The following is a 21,824-nucleotide window of genomic DNA, read 5'->3' as shown; positions in this document are numbered from 1 at the left end:
CAATAACAAAATAGGAGGGGCTTAATGATTTAGTCTAATGAAAGTCAAATGAAAAGGAGCAGAGAGAGAGAGAGCAAACCTTCGCGAACATTTGCCCAATTGGATTGGGGAGCCATGACCAAAATCTAAGATGTGCTGCTGGAACCTGCGGCGACCGGGACTTTTGGGCGGGGCAGATTCGAAGTGGATTTCGCGCTCTGAGAGCCTCGGACTCTTATTGGCCAGCGCCTTCCTCCCTTTGTGGGCGCTCCCGCGTAACCGGGTCTAGGGGTTGGGAGGAGCGGCCGAGTGACGCGATGTCCTCCGCAGCCAATCAGGGTTGCGGAAGCGAGGTGGAGAAGGAAGCGGATCCGCGGTCGCGCAGCTAAACCGCATTGAGCTACCCGCTTCGTCTCCCTCCGCCGCTATCGGAACCTCAGCGGGAGCGGCTGGGACAGCGTCACTGGGTGGGCTGGGGCGGAAGTGTAGGCGGAGGGAGACGGCGGTGTCCGCGGAGCCTGGGGCTCTTGCGGTGAGGCCCTGGTGGGCGAAAGGAAGGGGGTGGGGGAGGAGGAGGAGTCCGCGGCCCGGGCAGCGGCGGCGCCCGAGTTCTCCATAGGGCCCCGCCTCGGAGCGGGCGGCTGTGGAGGAGGAGATTGAGGAGCAGGATGGCGGCCTCGGCCCTCTACGCCTGCACCAAGTGTACCCAGCGTTATCCCTTCGAGGAGCTCTCCCAGGGCCAGCAGCTCTGCAAGGTCCGTGGTCACCGGGCGGGCGGGGTTTCCTTTGCCTCATCCCGAGGGGCTGGGTGCCCGCTGCAGGGCACCCCGCTCTTCGCTGGCGCCTCGGGGTTTGGGAGTCTGTGGAGTCCTACCTCCGCACCTTGGGACCCTTTTATCCGAGGGTCTGGGCATCAGGTGGGAAAGACCCCTGAGGGGAGACAGCATCCTACCCTCTTCCAGGCAGTCCAGGAGGGAGCCGGGCCCCATTACCGTCCGAGGGTCTCGGGTGGGGCTGAGTGAAGCAGCCACCTGTCTTATGCCGCAGAAACCCTGGGGTGGAGATATTTTCATCTTGGTTTTCTGCCTGGTCTGTCCTCTCCTTCCACCAGGAGGCAGGGGACGGTTTTTGCACTTTCTTGCTAGGAACCTGAAGCCGCAAAGCTGATGGCATCCTTCTTCCCTGTCCAGGAAAGCGAAGCGACTGGTTTGGGAACAGAATGCTCTATGATTTGGAGCTCCTCCCATCCCATTAAAGCCAGGATGCTGTCTGTGAGCAACGGTGTAAAATAACAAGTAGTTTCACATTTAACCAACCCTTGAAATCATCCCTGACAGCTTTCTTAATTTATCTGTAATATATCCCACATATCTAATGAAGACAAAGACAACTATGCCTTCCCTAAGGAATTACGTTGTGATTGGCCACTTACATGATAAGTCACCCAATTTTTTACGTTGGGGGCCAGGTTTTATTGATGTTTTAGACATTTGATTAGGTTGGGTAATAATTTTCTACCAGAAAAGTGAGATTCAGGACTTTGAGGTAGATGCTGACTAATGTATTTTCTTATTACAGGAATGTCGGATTGCACATCCCATTGTAAAATGTACTTACTGCAGATCAGAATTTCAACAAGAAAGGTTTGTATACTGAATAGTTTTTGATTGTTAAAAACAAATGTTGTCTAAGGAATACTTTGGGATTATAATCCCATATCTGTGTTACTCTGATATGGGATGCCTTAGTTTCTGAAGTTTTAAGTTATAAACCTTTTATGTATGGTGAGACAGAGAATGTTGACAAAAAATAACTGGTTTTTACTTTACAACTAGAGTTCAGTTTATACATGAGAAAAAGAGGGGTAAATTTTTAAAAAGAGGGATAAATGGAAAATGTACAGTCTTGATAACAAAAATGCAAATATAAAAGTTGCTATTAAAATCCAAAATGTTAATGGACTTGAGGAAAGGTTAGTAGTGTTACCAAATGCCTTCCAAGCGTGCAATCAAGTCACTGATTCACAGGAAGAATAGCACAGACTTTTTTAACAGGCACTTTGAGAGCACATACAAGAAAGTAGCCTAACAGAACAACAGATTTCTTCATGAGTGGGTATCAGATTATTGGAGAATGGCTGAGTAGAAAGTTAGGTAGGCACTGATAATCTTGTGCATTGATGGTGACGTGTGAAAATTGTAAAACTAGAGAGGAGACATTAGGATTTTTTGTTTTGTTCCGTTTACAAAAAAATACCCAATAAAGAAGTATAACATTTGACTTAAGTTAATGGAAGAGAAGTAAATTTGGATAAAACAACCTTAAAAAAAATCTTTAAGTTTGTCTTTTTTGAATAAAATGTGTGGACTAAATTAAAGTTTTAGGTACTACACTTAGCTCAACGCTGTGCTGATTACCCCAGAAAACTACATAATGTCATCTCTATATATTTTCCTTTCAGCAAAACGAATACAATTTGTAAGAAGTGTGCTCAAAATGTGAAGCAATTTGGGACCGTAAGTATGTCTTAAGATTTTTTTTGTTACTGGTCAGTTAATGTTTGTCACAAAGACAAAAACTTTTAGAAATTATATAGTGTTATGTGCTTATGTATTCAAACATATCAAAATACTTCATGGGAGAAAGTTTCTGTAGATAGTCTTATGTCAAGACTACATTTAAAAACAGTCAAACTATGTGCATTTTTTTTAAGTACTGTGTATAAAGTTATTCTTTAAACATTTAAATATAGAGGACTTCTTTTTGAGAATCTACTTAGCCATAAAATTTGCATAAACAAACTCTTTTTTTTCTCTTTAGAACTATTTTTATACAGCAATATAGTTCAGGTACTTATTCACAACAATTATAACAATACACTAATAAAAATTCTCTTACATGTGTACTATAGCAATTATTGGTATATTGGCAACATTATTATTGGTCAAAATGTTCACATTAAGTCTACTAATCAAAATTGTCTTTTGAATATTCAAGTATATCAAGATATTTTTATTATAATTTATGTTGAACATGTTTGTCAATTTTTTAAGTTGAAGATTGACCTATAGTATATTTTTATGTGTTCCTTTATATGACAAAAAGTTAAATTTTTTTTTTGCACAAATGACACAGTAACAGGATATTATTAGAAGTTCATTCCTCAAATTTGGATATATGAAATTTTTTTTTATGTCCCTATATTCTTGTATGTTAATTCTTTGAGGCTTTTTTTATGTGCAGCTTTTGTATGAAAATGTATCTTATTATTTAAACATTCTAATAGAGTAACAATGAGTTTCATGACTCTACAAATAAATATTAACTGAATGAATAGAAACATAATTGTTATTAAATATGGCAGATGACATATTTGAGCGAAAACCAGTTTTTTACCTTTTAGTTTCCTTAATTTTATCCCAGAGTTCCATTTATATGTAAGGAACTTTATGCAGCAAACTTGAATGTTTTTTAATGTCTCAGTCAAAATATATGTCTGCTTTTCAGCCAAAACCTTGTCAGTACTGTAACATAATTGCAGCATTTATCGGTACCAAGTGTCAGCGTTGCACAAATTCAGAAAAAAAGTATGGACCACCTCAGACCTGTGAACAGTGCAAACAACAATGTGCTTTTGATCGGAAGGAGGAAGGAAGAAGAAAGGTATGTTTTATTTATGTTATGGTATCTTCCTGAAATTAAATAATATACCAACCAACTTAGAATTTATAATTGATACGGGGATCAGATATGATTATTTTTTGGGTCCTGAAAGCAGATAGTTAGATGAAAGCGTAAGAATACTGAAAATAATGAATTTTTTCCTTGTTTGCATCGTATGTGAATTCATGTCAATCAATCAGGGTTACTGTACTTTTAAAATTTCAATCCAGGCACGGTGGCACACATCTGTAGTTCCAGCTACTCAAGATGCTGAGGCAGGAGGCTCGCAGTTCAATACCAGCTTGGGTAACTTAGTGAGACCACCATTTCAAAAATAATAAATAAATAATTCTGTGATGGCTATTCTCCACTATTTGGTTGCCCCCCAATATGATTTCTGAGACAGATTTTTATTGAGTAAATCTTTTCACCTATTTACCCTTTTGCTGGTTACTTGAAATTGCTGGTGTGAAAAAAAAAAAAAAACCTGATGGCACATTAGCACATAAAATTCAAAGTTAGTCTACTGCCTTTTGATATGGGCTCATATTTGAAACCATTGTTTGTTTTTCTCTACCTACAGTGACTTAATAATTATGTGTATGCATGTGGCATTCTTCTGCTGATCAGCATTCACACAGGCCTCCTGTTGTCTATCAGTTTCAGTTGACTTGGAGGATGACTGTCTCTTTGAGGGGCTTCCCCAGGTCCCCCCACAGCAATGTATGTACCTTAGTTGTAAGACATGCCCCTCCAGCACTTTTTGTGTGAAAAACAGAAGACAGAAACTATTTTATAGGTTTTGTCTTAATTTTGGAAAGAATTCTCTCCCTCTCCATTGACTCACATAACAATTGATTCTCGTTATTTGCAGTAGTTAACATTCTTTGAAGTTGCCAGAAATACTGAATTGATGAAAACTGAATTCCTAAGTGAAATACAAGATTAGGTTCCTGTGTCTATTTATAACATGTTGGGCAATCTAACAGTATATAATATTATTTTGTATTTACCCTTAGAGATGCCTTATTGCACATATATGTATATGACTAATTAATTTAATTGAACTAATGACCAGTAGTGCTAATGATGCCTGAATAAAGTTTATCTAAAACATGTATTTTTTCATAAGGTACATCACAGCCTTCTTGAGCATAGGAGCACTGGGCAACACTTCATCATTACTCTTTGGGACTATTAAAACAGAATCACAAAGAGAAAACACAAAAACTTGAAAATAAAACAGCATTAGTAAAAAGGACAGTTGTTTATTGTATGAAATATAAAACAAGAAGGTAGAATGTTACCTTCTGCCTTAATTGGGAATGTGTATCTTCTGGTGGCACACTTTTCAGTGCTATGTACCTGCTGGGTGTGAATAGCTACAAATATGCTGTAAGTATTGTTTTGAGGGTTACAAATAAATTTTAGCAAAAAGGCAAATCTGCAAATATGAAATCTGAAAATAACGAGAATCAATTATATTATTTAAGCACTCCTATTTTTCTATAAATTCACAATACTTTACTGTTGAGGAAATTCTTTATCATTTTGATAATCACACAGTGACTTAAGAGGTCAGACTAGATTACTTGGAAGTATGTCAGCAATTTATGCTTATTTTGTAGGAATAAGAAAAAAGGTAAAATGTCTCTTCACAATTAAAATGCCTCAGGACTAATGGAAGTCCATATATCATACTAACCAGTTTTATAATCTTCAAAACAAAAAGTTTTGAGAAAAGTCTAAGTTGGCTTCCATTTTGCAAAGATCTGTGAATGTATGTATTCACAGAATTTTGCACATATATGTGAAATGTAACTAGAAGTTGAGCAGTGTGTCTTATCTGGTTTCATTTACAGACAGATAAATACATTTAATTTAATACCAATATTTTCTTAAAAGGTTGATGGAAAGTTACTGTGCTGGCTGTGTACTTTATCATACAAGAGAGTTTTACAGAAGACAAAAGAACAAAGGAAGAGCCTGGGATCTTCTCATTCAAATTCTTCATCTTCATCTCTCACGGAGAAAGACCAGCATCATTCTAAACATCATCACCACCATCATCATCATCACCATCGTCATAGCAGTAGCCATCACAAGTAAGTACTTTGAAGTCAGGTTTTCTAAAGTCCTTCCCAGTGTTTTAATGCCATATTGATGTTTATTTGCCATTGTTAACGATGTGCTGCTCTACTTTTCATTTTATATTGTAAGCTTCTTGAGTATCTCAAGCTGTGTTATGTACTATGCAGTGTGTAAAATTATACACACGGAAAATGTTTAGGTGTTTATCATAATTACAATGATAGAGCATTTAGGGAATAACATAAAATGATTATACATAGTCAAAATAGTAATACATCAGAGAGAATACTTCACTGATTTCAGTTATCAAGAGCCTCAGTTTTTTCAGAGGGTTAATCATTGGGATTTTACTCATAAAAATTTATATTTACACCAGTTGTCATTAATTAAAAGCACATAAGCCAGTGACTAAAAAATACATCTAATCTTTTTGGAGAATACTTTGTAAAATTACCACTTGTGACTTAGTAGAAGTTAGTAGAAGCATGTTTTGTGTGTTTGGTGGAGGGGTGTGAGGAATTGAACCCAGTGCTAATGAGTGCTAAGCATGAGCTCTACCACTCCACTGAGTGCTTTCCTGTTACCTGTAGATGCTTTTTTAAACTAGGAATTTAACCCAGATGTATTTTACTATTGAGCTACATATCCAGTCCTTTTTTTAATTATTTTTATTTTTACTTTTTTAGTAGTTGAAGGTGGACAGATGCCTTTATGTTTATCTTTATGTGACACTAAGAATGGAACCCAGTGCCTCACCTGTACTAGGCAAGTGCTCTTAGTTACAGCCCCAGCCTGCCTTTTTTTAAATTTTATTTTAAGGCAGGATCTTGCTAAGTTGCTTAGGGCCTTGCTAAATTGCTGAAGCTGTTCTTGAACTTGTGATTCTCCTGCCTAAGCCTCCGGAGCTACTGGGATTACAGGTGTGTGCCACCACACCTGGCTTGTGGAAGCATTCTTAATCTTGGAGGTCACCAAAGTATGAGAACTAATATTTTAAACTAGTGGTGCTTTGCTGGTTTTTAAAACACAAAGTAGGAACCCTATTCAAATACAAATAGTACTTGATTTTTTTTTTTTTTTTAAGATGTCGATGGACCTTTATTTTATTCATTTGTGGACAACTTGATTTTTTTAAAGTGAATTGGGGCAAGGGGGAGTTATATAGCAGTAACATTTTAACTCTGTGTGTGTAGTATACTTCTAAAAAGTGATTTTATTTCTCATGGAAAAATGAATATTAAAATACCAATTGAATGCATAAACACAAATCAGGAACATGATGCACACCCATTTTCAGAAGACTTCATTGTTTTTTCCTAAATTTTACTATGACTTTAATTTCTGATAGTTATTTAAAATATAATTTCATATATAGAAAACAGATACCCACCACATTTTGGAACACAGAATAGTTCTGCCTAATTAAGATTTGATTATGAACTGGAAAATTTTGAGGATTTATCAAGGCACTATGTTTATTAGTTTATTTCCTAGGCATGATATAGTAGATGGCAATTCTTTTTTTGTTTGTTTGTTTTGGTAGTCTACAATTCTAATTTGGCACTTTTGAAGAAATTTTGTGGTCATTCTATCAGTTTCCCAAAGGGAAAATGTACATAAAATTTCCTTGTTTTTGCTTCTTGATTTGAGAAAAAAATACGACAAGATAATTATATACTATAATGGCATCTGCCTACCTAATCTGAAGACTCTGCCAGAATGTCTGTTTTCCCTGTCATTGTGGATAGATTTGTCTTAGCATGATTTGAAAGAAAGCAATCAGTATATTTGAAAGATCAAATGAGGTGGCAGTAACCTAATCTTTGGAAAGAATAACAGGTTTCTAAAGTAAAGGGGAAAAGGACAGTCTTCACTTTGCAATTTTCTTTTCTTTTGACTAAAGAAATACAAATATATAGTCATTAATAAGTATCCACTGGCAATTGGTTTCAAGTCCTCATTCCCTTATTTTAAAAGGCGCAGTTTTCAGAATCAAAAAAAAAAAACAAAAAAAACTGCCTTTTGTATACGGGGTAAAAATGGGAGTTCATAACCCACTTGAATCAAATGTATGAAATATGATATGTCAAGAGCTATGTAATGTTTTGAACAACTAATAAAAAAAAAGAAAATAAGAATAAATAAAACCCAAATTCAAAAAAAAAGGCACAGTTTTTGCACATAACCTCTGTACATCTTCTCATGTACTTCAAATCTTCTCTAAATTATTTAACATACCATTGGAATGTAAATGTTACATAACAATTGCTGTACTGTATTGTTCAGAGAATAATGAGGAGAAAAAAATCTGTACTCAGTACAGACAACAACAATCTAATGATGTTTTTCATCCACAGTTAGTTGAATCCTCATTTTTGTGGAACCTGAGGATATGGAGGGCCAACTTTACCATTTTATATTTGATGGTCCATTTCATGAACAGGCAGCTAGTTTTTAGGGATAAATTGAATAGATCAAAACAAATATGAGGAACATACATATTGTGATAGATGGTGATTGGTGTGCAGGGATGGTATGGTCATGGTCACAGCAGTTATGATGCTAAGTTCAGTTTGGATTCAGGAATGGTCACCCCTCAGAAAACTAAGATGGGGATTCCAAGATTTCTGATAAGTAGTATTAATGTGATTGTTCTCACTTCAGTATCTAATTAGTGTTATTAATTAATGTATGATTATTTGGCTTCTTAATGCTTATTTTGTTAGTGAAATATGTAAAAGAATTTCTCAGTAGAATTGCCATTCATTGACACAAAAGAGTAACTCAGGTTGATAAAGAGTTACAGCTATGATTTCCTCAACTTACTATTTATTTAAAAATGATTCTTAAGAACACAGTTTGTTTTTTACTTTGGCTTAAATATTTCCCATAGCTAAAACAAAAGTATATGCTAGCACTGTACGAAGTGTTTTTGTCTTTGTAAGAAATGCACTGCACCCATTTACAGATGGGGGAACTGAGATTGAGGAATTTTGAATAACTTGCCCAATGTTACATAGCTTACATGTTTTTAATCTCTTAAATTGTATAATATCTGGCTTGCGGGAGATGCTGTATACCTATTAAATGAATAAAGACATTAGTAAAGGATTGACTAAAGTGCAAGTTCAGAAGAAAGAAAATGTGGGATTCATAATAAGTTATAAGTTAATTTATTAACATGGCAAAATGAATCTGACGTCATCATTCTAAGTCAAAGGAAAATCATTTTTACTGTGAATCTGTAATTGTTTTCAGTATGCCTTCTCTAGACTATTGACTAAAGAAAGATCTAAAGACTTCAGAGAGGATTCTTAGGAAAACTAGGAAAATATCAAAGGAAATAAGATAGTTCTTCAACCAGCATGATGCATTATTCTGAGCAAATTGAGTTCCTTGAAAGAAAGTGTCTCCATTTTGGATTATTAAAAAAGTCTTGCCTTTAAAGATACAATTTTTTGTATGAAATACTAAGGGCAGCTGAAGTATAGTGATTCTTAGATTTTATAATTATAGAACCCTGTTATAGTTTTTATGTTTATATACCCCAACCCTTGGTATATTAAATGGAATTTTGGCACTCATGATGAACAAGAAAGTTTTTTCTCTACCACTGAACATGTTTTTGAAAATTTAATGTGGCTAGGAGTCATTTGATTCGAATTTATTCCATTAAAATATAATATATAAAATACATATTAGGTTAGCTTGAAAATTTAATTAAATACACCTTTCTCTGAACAAAAGATTTATAATGTTTTGTTTATGACTTAATGATTTGATTCCATTGAGAAAGAATGCTATTAAATATGTGTTAAATAAGTGTTGTTATCAGATGTTGTTTATGTATTTTTCAGAATCAGCAATCTCAGTCCAGAACAAGAGCAGGGACTGTGGAAACAGAGGTAAATACATTAACATATTTTCCGAAATATTTGAAATGTATTCTTGTTAAGTGTGATATTCCTTTAACTTTGTTACTTAGACTTTAAAAGTATCAGTGTGGTTTAGTAAAATTTTAGGGGAAGAAGAATAACTTATCACTTGGTGCTACTATCCTTTTTATCTAATTATTCTTATTAATGTTTGGTTTCAGCCATAAATCCTCTGCAGCAATTCAGAATGAAACTCCAAAGAAAAAGCCCAAATTGGAATCTAAGCCATCTAATGGAGATAGGTAAAAATGAATTCCTTTAGTGCTGTAAAAATTTAACTCAACTGAACAGTTATGGTTGATTGCCAGTTATTACTAGATAAGAGAATAGAAAGAAACATGTGTCTTCTACACTGACTTCTTTGAGTCATCTAGAAGAATAAACATCAGTTAAAAAAGATTAATTTTGGCAATAAGAAAGTGGCACTAAACTTTTGTTGTTCTAGTTGGGAATGAATTTGGGTTTTGAAAACAAGAAAACATTGAATAAAGAACATTATCGTATTTGTTCTTCAAGGAAACACAAATCTTGATTGTGATATTTTAAAACTGACCTACTTAGAAAATGTTTTTAGATTTGAAATATTTTTAGTGTGACTTTGTTTTAGTTCATTAGCCAAAAGTTTGCTGATGTTACTGTACAAATTGGCTGCCTATTGCTTTACACTAGAAGTATTGACCCCCTAAAAGCTAATACTGAATTATATTTCTGCAGGTGTATGTAATGTGTGCCATTAGTAAGGTAATTTGCCAGTTGCATCCATTTCTGTCAGGTACATATTTTTTTGCATTAGCCTTAAGGATGTTTGTGGAATTGTCTAATTTATGCAATTTGAACACATGCTGATTTTTCTTCTACTTTATTTAACTGTGTTTTACCTTTTTTTTTTTTTTTAGTAGCTCTATAAATCAGTCAGCAGATAGTGGGGGAACAGACAATTTTGTCCTTATAAGTCAACTGAAAGAAGAGGTGATGTCACTTAAGCGTCTCTTACAGCAAAGAGACCAGACCATTTTAGAAAAAGATAAAAAGGTAAGAGCATGGTTCACTGAAGCTGCTTAAGAATAATGTCCAGAGTTGGGATTGTAGCTTAGTGGCAGAGCGTTTGCCTAGCATGTGTGAGGTACTAGGTTCAACTCTCAGCATCTTATACAAATAAATAAAAATAAAGGTCCATCAATGACTAAAAAACTATTAAAAAAAAAAGAATAATGTCTTGACTAATTTTCCTAAATACTTTGGTAATGTTTGTCATTCACGATTCTTATAAATTACCAACTAACTAATGAAGATAAGTAAAAATGGTCTTTCAAAATTTTTGTGATTCTAAGAGTTAACTGAGAGCTAATTAGAGTAGTAATAATTCCAGTTTTCACTAAGCATGTAATTTTAAAATAGGTCTAATAACTTAATTTGAAAATGAGATGTGATTGGAATATTGTATGAGTTCTTGTGGTTTAAGAAAGTAATCAAATATACTCTGATATATACTGATGATTTGTTTTTATCAGTCCAGATCAACTAACTGTTGGTTAAAAGTAATGGTATAAGAATTTCCTGTGTAGTACTCATTTGCATTAGGTATCTAAGATCATTTTGTAGGAAGCATACTTACTGATACTTAGTTTCTCCGTTAACTTAATAGGAATATCACATACGTTGTCCTTTTAGGGAAAAGAGGAATGTTAATAGAATTATGGATTTAAGGTTTTCTTAAGCCATGATATTAGGATTGGATAATAGTGGGCAAGAATGGAGCAGGAAATGGATTTTGAAGACATTTAGCCATACTCAAGGTTCAAACTCAGTTCTGTCATTTTGTGATCTTGAGCAGAATATTTCCTTTTCTCTAGGCCTTAGTTTTCTCATTTAAAAAATAACCATCACTGCTACTCTTATTGAATGGGAAAGTGATTAAATGAATAGGCAAAGTGTGTACTATAGCTTCTGACTTAAGTGCTCATGGATGCCATTACCAATGTTTTATGATCTTTGAGGGTAGAACCTACTCTTGTACTTGTTTTGTTATCCCAGAGAATGCAGTTTAGCCTATATTAAACAAATGTCTTATGCAGTAGGAGAACATTAAAAACATTCTATTTAAGAGTATAAAACATGTGGGTGTGGTGGTGCGTGGTGCACACATGTAATACCAAAAACTTGGAAGGCTGAAGCAGGAGGATTGCAGGTTTGACACCAACCTCAGCAACTTAGCAAGGCCCTAAGCAACTTAGTGAGACCCTGTCTCAAAAAGGACCGGAAATGCAGCTCAGGGTAAAAACACCCCTGGGTTTGATTCCTGGTAACCCCCAAAAAACATAAGACATGATTATAAATACACACATGAATTATTTATCTCCGAGTCTCCATAGTAGCAGAACTTGAGCCTGAGCTGGCTTTTACTTCTGGCATTCAACAACTTTTTTTGTTACATTTTCTCACCTTTGATGGATATGTATATTTAGATACATTTGTACCTTTAAATTTAGTATAGGAAAATTAAAATTGACATGTTAGATAAAATAGGATAGTTATAGATAGTTTTTATAGTTCTTTTTGATAACATTTTTTAAAATTAATGCCTTTATGGAAATATTTTCTATGCACAAAATTTTAGAGAAACTTTATTATACAAAGCCAAGTATATCTACGTTAAACTTGAGAAAAGATGAATAAAATGCCAAACTTACTGCAAAATTGCAGAGATTCGAAAACTAAGTAGTTACACTTGTGGAATACTGACTTGTTTTCCCTCTCTGCCATTACTATTCTGTATTAGTTTAGTTGATTGAAGGTTTTTTGTTGCTGTTGTTGTTGTTAGTGTTCCTCATTAAAACAAAAATAAAAAAAAACCAGTGGATTGAAATTAGCAGTGTTGTAAGAAACATAATTATAAATCTAGTAAGTTAGTAACTTTTTCTTTTAAATCTAAGACAAGTTATTTTTCTGAATTTGTTTCAGGTTTTCATTGACTTCTAGAGCTAGACATTAGGTCATGGGGGTACAAAGAAAAATAAGACACAGTCTTTATCTTACAGAAGTTTATACATTGGAGGAAACTACAATATAGTGAATAGAATAATTACCTTAGTTGATCTGATGTGAACTGGCATTTCAGAACCGGAGTTCTATAATATGGAAAAATAGAAAATTTAGTTATTTGAATATGATAAAGCAAGGGATTTTATTTGGAAAGAGGAATTTCAGACATTGTGACTTTGTTTTTGCTATTGTATATCTTTTGGTTTACTGGATACTGGATAATGATAGGGAAAAATAAATAAATCTTGCATAGTGAAAAACACTTGAAAATAACCTAAAGCAGCTTCTGCATGTATGTAATCACTTACTTTTTAGTTGGATGAGATATTTTGTGTATGTTATTTATGTTTATTAAAAACTTGACATGTAATCTTTGCTTTCTCAAGCCACTGATTTTTTTCTTATATTTGCTAATTTAGCTTAAATTTTTTGGTAACCATCTTTCCCTTCTCATTCTTCATTAGTTGTATTTCTGTGCTTTGTTCTCCTTTTTTATCTCAAGTGAAAATGTTACTGTGGTAGTATTGTGCACATAATCCTGGACATAAATTTACAAATAAATACAGCTCTTGGTTTATAGGACTATTCCTCTTTATACTTACCCATTGTGAAACTTTTTTTCCTTTTACCACTGAAAGATTATTTTAATTCAAAACTAGTTTAAATGTTTACTTCTGCTTATACTAATGTGAATTACATTTTAATTGAAACGCTAATATATTAACATAATTTAGTATACCAGTAATGTAGCTGTGTCCATTGTATACCAGTAATGTAGCTCTGTCCGTTGAAGCCAAAAACAAAAATCTCAACTTAAGTTTAATAAAAGCAGACAGAATTCATCAGTTCACAGAACAAATTCTAACTAAATTATAAAATTCAGGAAAATGTTGTTAACATCTGTTTTCATAAAAATGTGAGAAATATTTAAATGTTGTTTATATGAGCGGAGATATGTATTTTGAGGTGGCACATATATATATATATATATAGTGTGTGTGTGTGTATGTGTGTGTATATATATCTTCTTTTTCTTTTATTCTTTCAGTTAACTGAACTAAAGGCAGACTTTCAGTACCAAGAGTCAAATTTGAGAACAAAGATGAACAGTATGGAAAAAGCTCACAAAGAAACTGTGGAACAACTTCAGGTAAATGACATAATTTATATAGTGTCGGGGGGTGGGGGGACTAAACTTTGATAATGGCATTCATTGACTTAGATTGGTATTAGTATCTATTTTATGCATATGTGATTTTGTAAGTTTTTAATCCTAATTCCTGTAAAAAATTATTGTTTGAAATCATTCAAAAGGTGATTGATTCAGTTCATTAATCCTGAAAACTTTTGTGTTAACTTTAAATGGAATTTTCAGAAGAGGATATAATTGGGGTATATTGATCATTGGGCTAAAAGCAAAAAATTAAATATTACTTTCATGAAACTAAGTTGAAAGTAAGGTTTTTAGTTGCAATCTTTCTTCCTATTTCCTTCTAGATAATAAAAAGGGAAGTAGACATAGAAAACCAGTTCTCAAGACCTTGAGTGAGGAAGTTTATGCTGTGGGCAGTGATGGAAGTCAAGAGAGTGTCCTTAATCTGTGTACTGTGGTTTGCAAAGTGCCAAACAGTGACTCCTCCTTAATCTCAGAGTATTCCAAAATACAATAAGCATGATTTGAATATAGAGAATAGCTGGTAAATCTGAGAATCATACTAGCAAAGCTGGTAGAACCTAATATCTGGCATTCAAGGATGGTGAGCATCTATCATGTGATAGAGATTGTTCCCTTAGTAGACAAAAAAAAAAGTTCCCTTAGTTTACTCTTACTTATGTTTCATACATTTAGAAATGAAATCACACTAAGTTAACTATATGTTCTTCAATGTATATATTCTGATATTTGTAAATCTAATTTATGAATAATAGGATTTTAAGAAAGGTTAAGAAATTGTTAAGTCTTAAAAGCATAGATGAGGCCAGCACACAGACTTCAGATTTGACAGAAGAGTTTATCTTTGAAAGGCAGGTATTAATACTGCCCCAGTTTTTGTTTTTGTTTTTGTTTTTGTTTAATATTGTAACATTAAGAGATACTTGCTATTTCTGTCTTGGGTTCTAGTACTTGTCAAACATCTTTGCAAGTAGTTTAAATGGAGTAGAATTTAAGTACCTGTTGAAATTCTAGGTATAGCTTGCTTGGTCTTAAACCTGACTTTACTATTCAAAATTTTTAAATAGGAACCTCATGAACCTGGAACATTGTAGGCATTCAAATGATTTGTTGAACGAGTAGTGATTTATGGAAATGTCCTTCTGTCTTGAGAAATTACCCACATCTTATATTGGACTTCTTGTGCATGAATTATTGTTTTTCACCCACCATCAAGTATTTTGAGTTTTGATATTCACATTTATTATTAATGCTGAATGATTACGTGAAGTATAATCTTCAACCTGATAATTTCTGATTTAATACAGTGTAACCAAAGCTCTGAAGTAAATCCAGAATGAAATAACAGTATAACTGTGAGCAATAGTTAAGTATGGTTTAACTTGGTACTTACCACTGTTAAAAAGATCATTGAAATAAATAAATAAATAAATCATAGTTGTAAGCACAAGAAAACCCTCTTTGCTTTTAGCCTGATTGTTATCTTAAACCTTGCAGATGTTTGGTAGCTGAATTTTCATATGATGTTGGAGTAATTAATATTTACATAGAATTAGGATGGTTTCAGCATGATTTTACATGCATTGTTTTCTTTGCTTCTTAAAATGAGTTAAGTGCTGTGCTCATTTTTTAAATGAAACTATGTTCACATAATTAATGATATAGAAACTTGCATTTTCTGCCTCAGGTTTACATATCCTTTTACCTATTCTTCATGGGCTCCCACTACCCAAGTTACTCAGGTTTTCTATTTCATCCTCATCTTCCCTGTACCTTTTGAGTTATTGCTAGAGACGTTCTGTCAGAGCTAAGTGCCATCTTTTTACCCCACTCCCTTTAGCAACCAGTATACTAGTAGGATTCTCTACTGAGGTGAGTAAACACAGTTAATTATTTTCTTATCTTTTTATGATAAGGAATTGAATTCTGTAATGTATAATTTATCTTGCTCTAATAGCTCACAAAAAAATTTAATGATCAAACCTAGGAATAAGCCTGAGTGTAACTCCCAAAAGTATGGAAAATAGCTCTTAAATACCAAGAACACCAAATAAAATCTGTGTTAATTTAGTAGATGAGTGGCTAAAAGGGAAAAGGAACCATTTGAATGCCTACTATGTACCGGTTGTTTTATTAGGAGCTGTTTGATGTGTTTGATTAGTTCTTTCAACTGATTTCAAAGTGGGTAGTTAAGTTTCTTTATTACAAATGAAAAGTTATACTCCAGGTTACATAATAGGTAAGTGACAGAGCTAGAATTTAAAGTGGGATCTGTGTAATTCTTAATTTCGATTTTGTTTCCTTTAGGCTAACATTTAATTTGCTTAAGAGTTTCTATTTCGTAGAGTTCATAATAAAGAAAAGTTTTTAGGATAAAACATTTAAAAGTATAAAGATTTATTTTTAATATACTCTAATTATAGAGTAAGACAAATTTGAGCCTGTATCCATTTTACAGATACACTGTTTATCCTAAAGGGTTTTGCTTACATAGTTTATCAACAATCATACTTATTAGTAATGTGGTTTGGGGACTTAAATATATAAATTGCAGATTGAAAATTGGCAGCTAAATCATTAACAGAAAAAAAAATTATTCCAAGATTAATTTTTATTTTTTTGTATTCTGTACTTAGAATATAAATATTATAAGCTCTTTTTAAATTTCTCAGCATGTCTGAGAAAAGAATTTGGAGATTCATTTTTTAACCATTTGGTATATTAGTACAAATTTTTTATATACATGTAACTTGCAGATCTGGGGAGATCTTTGTAGGCATAGCCCCTTCGTTACTTTGTATTTCAAAATTTCTGTTTAATTTTCCTGTTTTTAGCCAGTAGATCCATTATGGTCATGAATTAAATAATGTATAGCTAACAATTAGTGAAAATTTTTAAACTACCACGTTGACCGTAACTATTCCGCTGAATAATAAATTGAATAAATGTGCATTGCTACTTGATTTCCTTTTGTTTTTCAGGCTGTTTCATTTTAAAGGGAAAATAAAACTCCTTTTTGATTTTGATGACTTTCTAAATTTGAAGTTAATATTGATTTTGAATGAAAAGTAATTACCATTTTAGTTATTTAATAACTATTGAATATGAAAATCTTACTCATATGTAGCCAAACATGAAAGATGATTTGGTTGCACATATAAGAGACCACTGAAAATATTTGCATTTTGGAGGCCATACGTGTTACTTAGGAAGAGTTTGTAGACGTTCAGGGGAATAGAAGTACATAGCCTAAGAATCTACTTTAAGATGGCATACAGGAAAGGCAGAATATTATCTGGCCATACAGAAGCTAAAATTAAAGTAGAAAATGAAGCACTAACATTAAAGAAGTCTGTCTGAATAGAAGAATTTAAAACCTGTGAATTAAAGTAGTTTTCAAACAGAAGGATATCTTTAAAACTTTTGTTATTTTTAGGACAGTGCTCAGATTTCAAACCATTTTTATCATTCTTTATACTTTGGATCAAAAACTTGGCAAATGCTTGATCATTAATATATTTGTATGTACTAGAGATTCTTTTTTTTTTTTATCCTTTAGCCTGATTTTTTTTTTAAATTTTTTATTGTTGGTTGTTCAAAACATTACATAGTTCTTGATATATCATATTTCACACTTTGATTCAAGTGGGTTATGAACTCCCATTTTTACCCCATACTAGAGATTCTTATCAAAGTTTCCAGAGTCAAGAAACTGCATAGAGTGGCAAAGGCAGTCAAAATATGAAAATACTCATTGAAGGTAGCTACTTTAGACAGTCCTCCACACGAAACACTAGTGACTGTTGTAGCACATTGGATCGAGGGGCAACGTCTTTGTCAATGATGGTTGGGACATTATATAGTGCAGTGTTAAAGTTCAGTTCAGGTTGTTGGCAAAGAAATTTTGAATCTTGGCAAAAAAAAAAAAAAAATAGCCTTTATTGAAAGTAAAAGCATTAATGATAGAAATTACTTAGATCCTACAAAGCCAGTATCAGATGACTATATGACAATTAAAGAAACAAAAATAAGGTCATGAAGAGTGGTTCTAATGGGTATGTAAAACAAGAAGATCTTTGGTGAAGTGATGAAGGGGATAATTTTTATTTAAAAAATTGCTTAGGCTTGTTCTACAAGAAGGTAAAAATCAAATGAAAGACTATATACAGCTTGCTCATGTCATGTTTTAAAATAAAGGACCAAATTGTTTCTCCTACTTAAAACTTGAACCTTTTAAGCAGACTCACTTTGTTGCCTTTTTTGTGACCAAGTTTATCTTTGGACATAAATTATATTAATACTGACGTTTACCAAAAAAGGATCCATTAAACCAATATCTAGAATTTTTTCTTCTACCTGTTTAATCTTAAAAGGAAGAATCTAAACACACCAACTCTTTCATTTGATCTGTTACTATTTTTAATCTTTTGTTATAGAAATGAAAAAAACAGTATTCTGCAGTGTGACTTTATAATATTTCATACTTTTTAAATCTTGAATTTTTGTCTCTCACAGGCCAAAAACAGAGAACTACTCAAACAGGTTGCAGCATTGTCAAAGGGTAAAAAGTTTGACAAAAGTGGAAGCATACTAACATCTCCTTGAAAAGGTTGTTTATTTAGTGTTTCTGCTTATAGTGTAAATTTGGGGAAAAAAATTCTGTGAAGCCCTTAAATTCTGTGTTGTAGAAAATATTTTTGCACACCAAATAATTTGGCGTGTTTCCTATTCACTTTTTGTAATTGATATACAGCATTTTTTAAGTTGTAAACATTCAAATAAAAACTTCAACTGGTTTGAAGTAACTTTCTAATTATTTGATATCCAGGAAATTCTTGCCAGCAATAGTATTAAACAGTTGTAAAGGAGTGCATGAGTAGTGCTCTTTATGAAATGAAACATGCAATAATAGAGGTAGGTATGGTTTTAAGAAGTCAGAGCAGCAGGGTTTTTTGGGTTTTTGTTTAACACTATGCTAATTTCAGAAAAAAAAATAGTTTTCAATTTAGAAATACAAAAACTTTTAAACAGGAAAATGGTGAACACTGGTTTTTTTGGAATTGTATTTTTACTTTGCATCAACATGAATTTAGGAGAGAATCATGGTGCTTTTATTAAATGAACTTCAGAGTATATGTAAATATGTTTTTAAAAGTTACATCATTAACATTAGTTAGTAACCTAGCATTTTCATTACTGGTATAGGAATTAACATTTATTGTACAGTATCCAAGGTAAAATGTGTTTTTGTTTTGTAAAAACTACTGTAGATTTTTACTTACAAGTGCCTTTTTGCCACCTAATGTTTTTATTTATAGGAATGCTGATATTTTGTACATACAATTTGTTTTAAAATCATGTTCAATAAGTGTTTATATATAAATACATATGTATAGAAGCCTCTTTCAAAAGAAATAAAAGTTGCTAATAACATTTGAGGTTGCATTAAAGAACTAACTGATAATGCATAGAGACTTTAGGTGATTTGTGGTTGGTTTTCTATGTAATAAGGGAAGCTGTTGGTCATTGAATTCATTTAATTATATTGAAGTACTTCCCTAAAGATTTAATTTTAAATCATTTCTGATAGAGTGTTTTTATTTTTTATGGTATGTGGCTTCATGTTCATATTTTGTGAATTACATGTTTTACTTTATATACATATTTTATATATAAAATTTCTTTAAAGTTTATGTTTCTGCAGCGGTCCATATATCTGCTTTCCCCATAACTTGTGGTTATCTAAGTTAATATTTATGTGAACAATACTTATTTTGTAAACTTAATGCAAATCTGGAAAATTAAATAACTTTTTATAATCAAATCTGTGCTTACCTTTGAATAAATTGAGTCTACTATAATGTTCAGGCACTATTTATAAGTAAATTGTCTCAAAGTCTTCAAAATTGCTTACAAAAAAAAAACGGTTAAGATAGTGTGGGGTGTGTTACATGAAGTTATTGACTAATATTCGGATCTAGTTTTTTTCAATCTGTAGTGGAAATTGATCTACTTAATATCAGTTCAGACTTTTAGTTCAATATTAAAACCCTCAGGCATTATAAAATATACACTGTATAGAGGAAAAGAGTTATTTCCCTTAGGAATTTTTTGGTAAAGATAAATTTCCAGTAAATTTTAAATTGATCTATTTTGAAGGTTTTGTTTTTAAATGTTGATTATGAATTTCATATCAAATTGGCTTTATAAAGGACATGAGTATAGCAATTCTTTTTAACATTCTTGTTTTAGTGGATTATTCTATAGTTGCTCATTAATCTTTGTCCAATTGGAAACACATAATCTAGGGTAATTTTCAAGAAATAGTAAATGATTGAATCAGCCATATTTGGAAAAATTAAGCTGGTTTTTAAAAATGAGACCTTCATGCAGTACTCTTCTTAAATTTAGTACTCTTAACCATGGTAGATACTGCCTTAACATGGATTTCAGTGTTTTCAATATTTGCTGAGTTCATAGATGATCATTCTTTAAAAATTTTAATGTTTTATGTTTTGGTTTCATAGCCATTTGTCAATCCACAGTGATTATGATCGATAGTAAACTGTGTGATGGTTTTTATACCTTCCTGAAAATGCTTCACAAGAAAATTGCCCATCTCCCATTAGCTAAAGTTAAAATAGAAAATCAGTTTAAATGATTAAGCTTTATACATTTCAAGGCTAAAACCATTTAGGGGCTTCACAGTATTTCCTAATTAAATACTCTCTCTTTATTCCATGACCTTATTTTTTATAATTTAAATTTTTTACAATTGTATAAATTAGTAATTGAGTCCCAGTCCTGATCTGTAGTGTATTGACATAATGAGCTGATATTCTTTAAATGTGGGCCTGTAAGGGGATACTATGGTGTGCTGTATTGTGCTTCTAGCCTGTTTTCCACAATTAATTAGCATTTACCAGTTAGGGTCATTTTGGCTCAAGTAATTTGTGTATTAATAGCCTGTGAATATTGCAGTCCTTTTTAGATTGTATTGGTCTAAATAAACATTCGGCAGTGAACCTGGTAAGCTGTTCACATGTATAGACTATTGAAATACTGTACTTGTACACATCTGTTGACATTTTGTACTTTTTTCTAAATCCAATATTTCACAATAAAAACTTGGCAAAAGTTTGTATGTATTAATTTTCTATTTGTTGTAACATTACCACACATTTTGTGGCTTAAAACAACAAAGTTAATTCTCTTACAGTTCTAGAGGCCATAAATCTAAAACTTGTCTCAGTAGGTTAAAAGCAAGGTGTTGGAAGGACTGGTTCCTTCTAGAGGTTCTAAGGGAGAATGTGTTCTCTTGCTTTTTCCAACTTTTAGAGCTGCTTCCCTTGATATCTGTGAGCTGTTGACCCCTCTTCTGTCTTCAAAGCCAGAAGTATGAAATTCCAAATGTGTCTGCCTTCATCATCATATAGTTTTCCCTCTCTTGGACATCATTGTGTCCACCTAGATGAGCAGGATAATCTCCCCATCTCAATTCTTTAATATAGTCATATATGCAGAGTCCCTTTTGTTCTATAAGGTACCATATTCACAGATTCCAAGGATATTCAGCATAGACTTCTTCAAGGGCTATTACTGACCCTGCTATAAATAATATGCCCCCCACCAGCTACTTTTTCCCAATATAAGATCCCAGAACAACAGATATGTGAGGAATGGCTCAGGCTAAGCATTAGAAGTTAGAAGTCTTTTTTCAGGCTAAGCATTAGAAGTTAGAAGTCTTTTTTCCTATTGATTCAGTCTACTTTAGCACAAGCTATTTGGTGGGAAGGATTTTTTTTTTTTAATTTTTATTCTTTTTTGATATACATGACAGTAGAATATACTTTGACATATACATACATGGAATATAACTTCCTGTTTTTGTGGTTATACATGATACGGAGTTTCACTGGTAGTATATTCATATATAAACA

The 21,824-nt window shown here is 32.9% G+C and overlaps 1 protein-coding gene across 7 annotated transcripts; it reads left to right on the top strand.

Annotated features, from left to right (window-relative positions):
• The first annotated feature begins 320 nt into the window (after positions 1–320).
• On the top strand, positions 321–21,024 carry Fam76b (family with sequence similarity 76 member B). Of its 7 annotated transcripts, none has more exons than XM_046462369.2 (11): positions 321–734; positions 1,558–1,622; positions 2,441–2,495; positions 3,487–3,642; positions 4,303–4,365; positions 5,548–5,747; positions 9,591–9,638; positions 9,830–9,910; positions 10,565–10,700; positions 13,759–13,860; positions 18,400–21,024. In XM_046462369.2, exons 1-11 carry the CDS (start codon positions 648–650, stop codon positions 18,487–18,489), a joined length of 1,083 nt encoding a protein of 360 aa, XP_046318325.1. In that variant the 5' UTR covers positions 321–647; the 3' UTR covers positions 18,490–21,024. The 7 variants fall into 7 exon arrangements, with proteins under 7 accessions (XP_046318325.1, XP_046318327.1, XP_046318326.1 ...); XM_058584978.1 differs by lacking the exons at positions 321–734; positions 18,400–21,024 and adding exons at positions 752–1,250; positions 14,208–18,393; XM_058584977.1 differs by lacking the exon at positions 321–734 and adding an exon at positions 753–1,250 and having other exon boundaries at positions 10,568–10,700.
• The last annotated feature ends 800 nt before the right edge of the window (positions 21,025–21,824 follow it).

The sequence above is a fragment of the Marmota monax genome, unplaced genomic scaffold, assembly GCF_021218885.2.
Source record: "Marmota monax isolate L192 unplaced genomic scaffold, Marmota_monax_Labrador192_F-V1.1 WCK01_AAM20220418_F8-fsc00104, whole genome shotgun sequence".
NCBI lineage: Eukaryota > Metazoa > Chordata > Mammalia > Rodentia > Sciuridae > Marmota > Marmota monax.
Note: the sequence above shows the minus strand (reverse complement) of the source record. Positions and strands in the feature narration are given on the sequence as shown.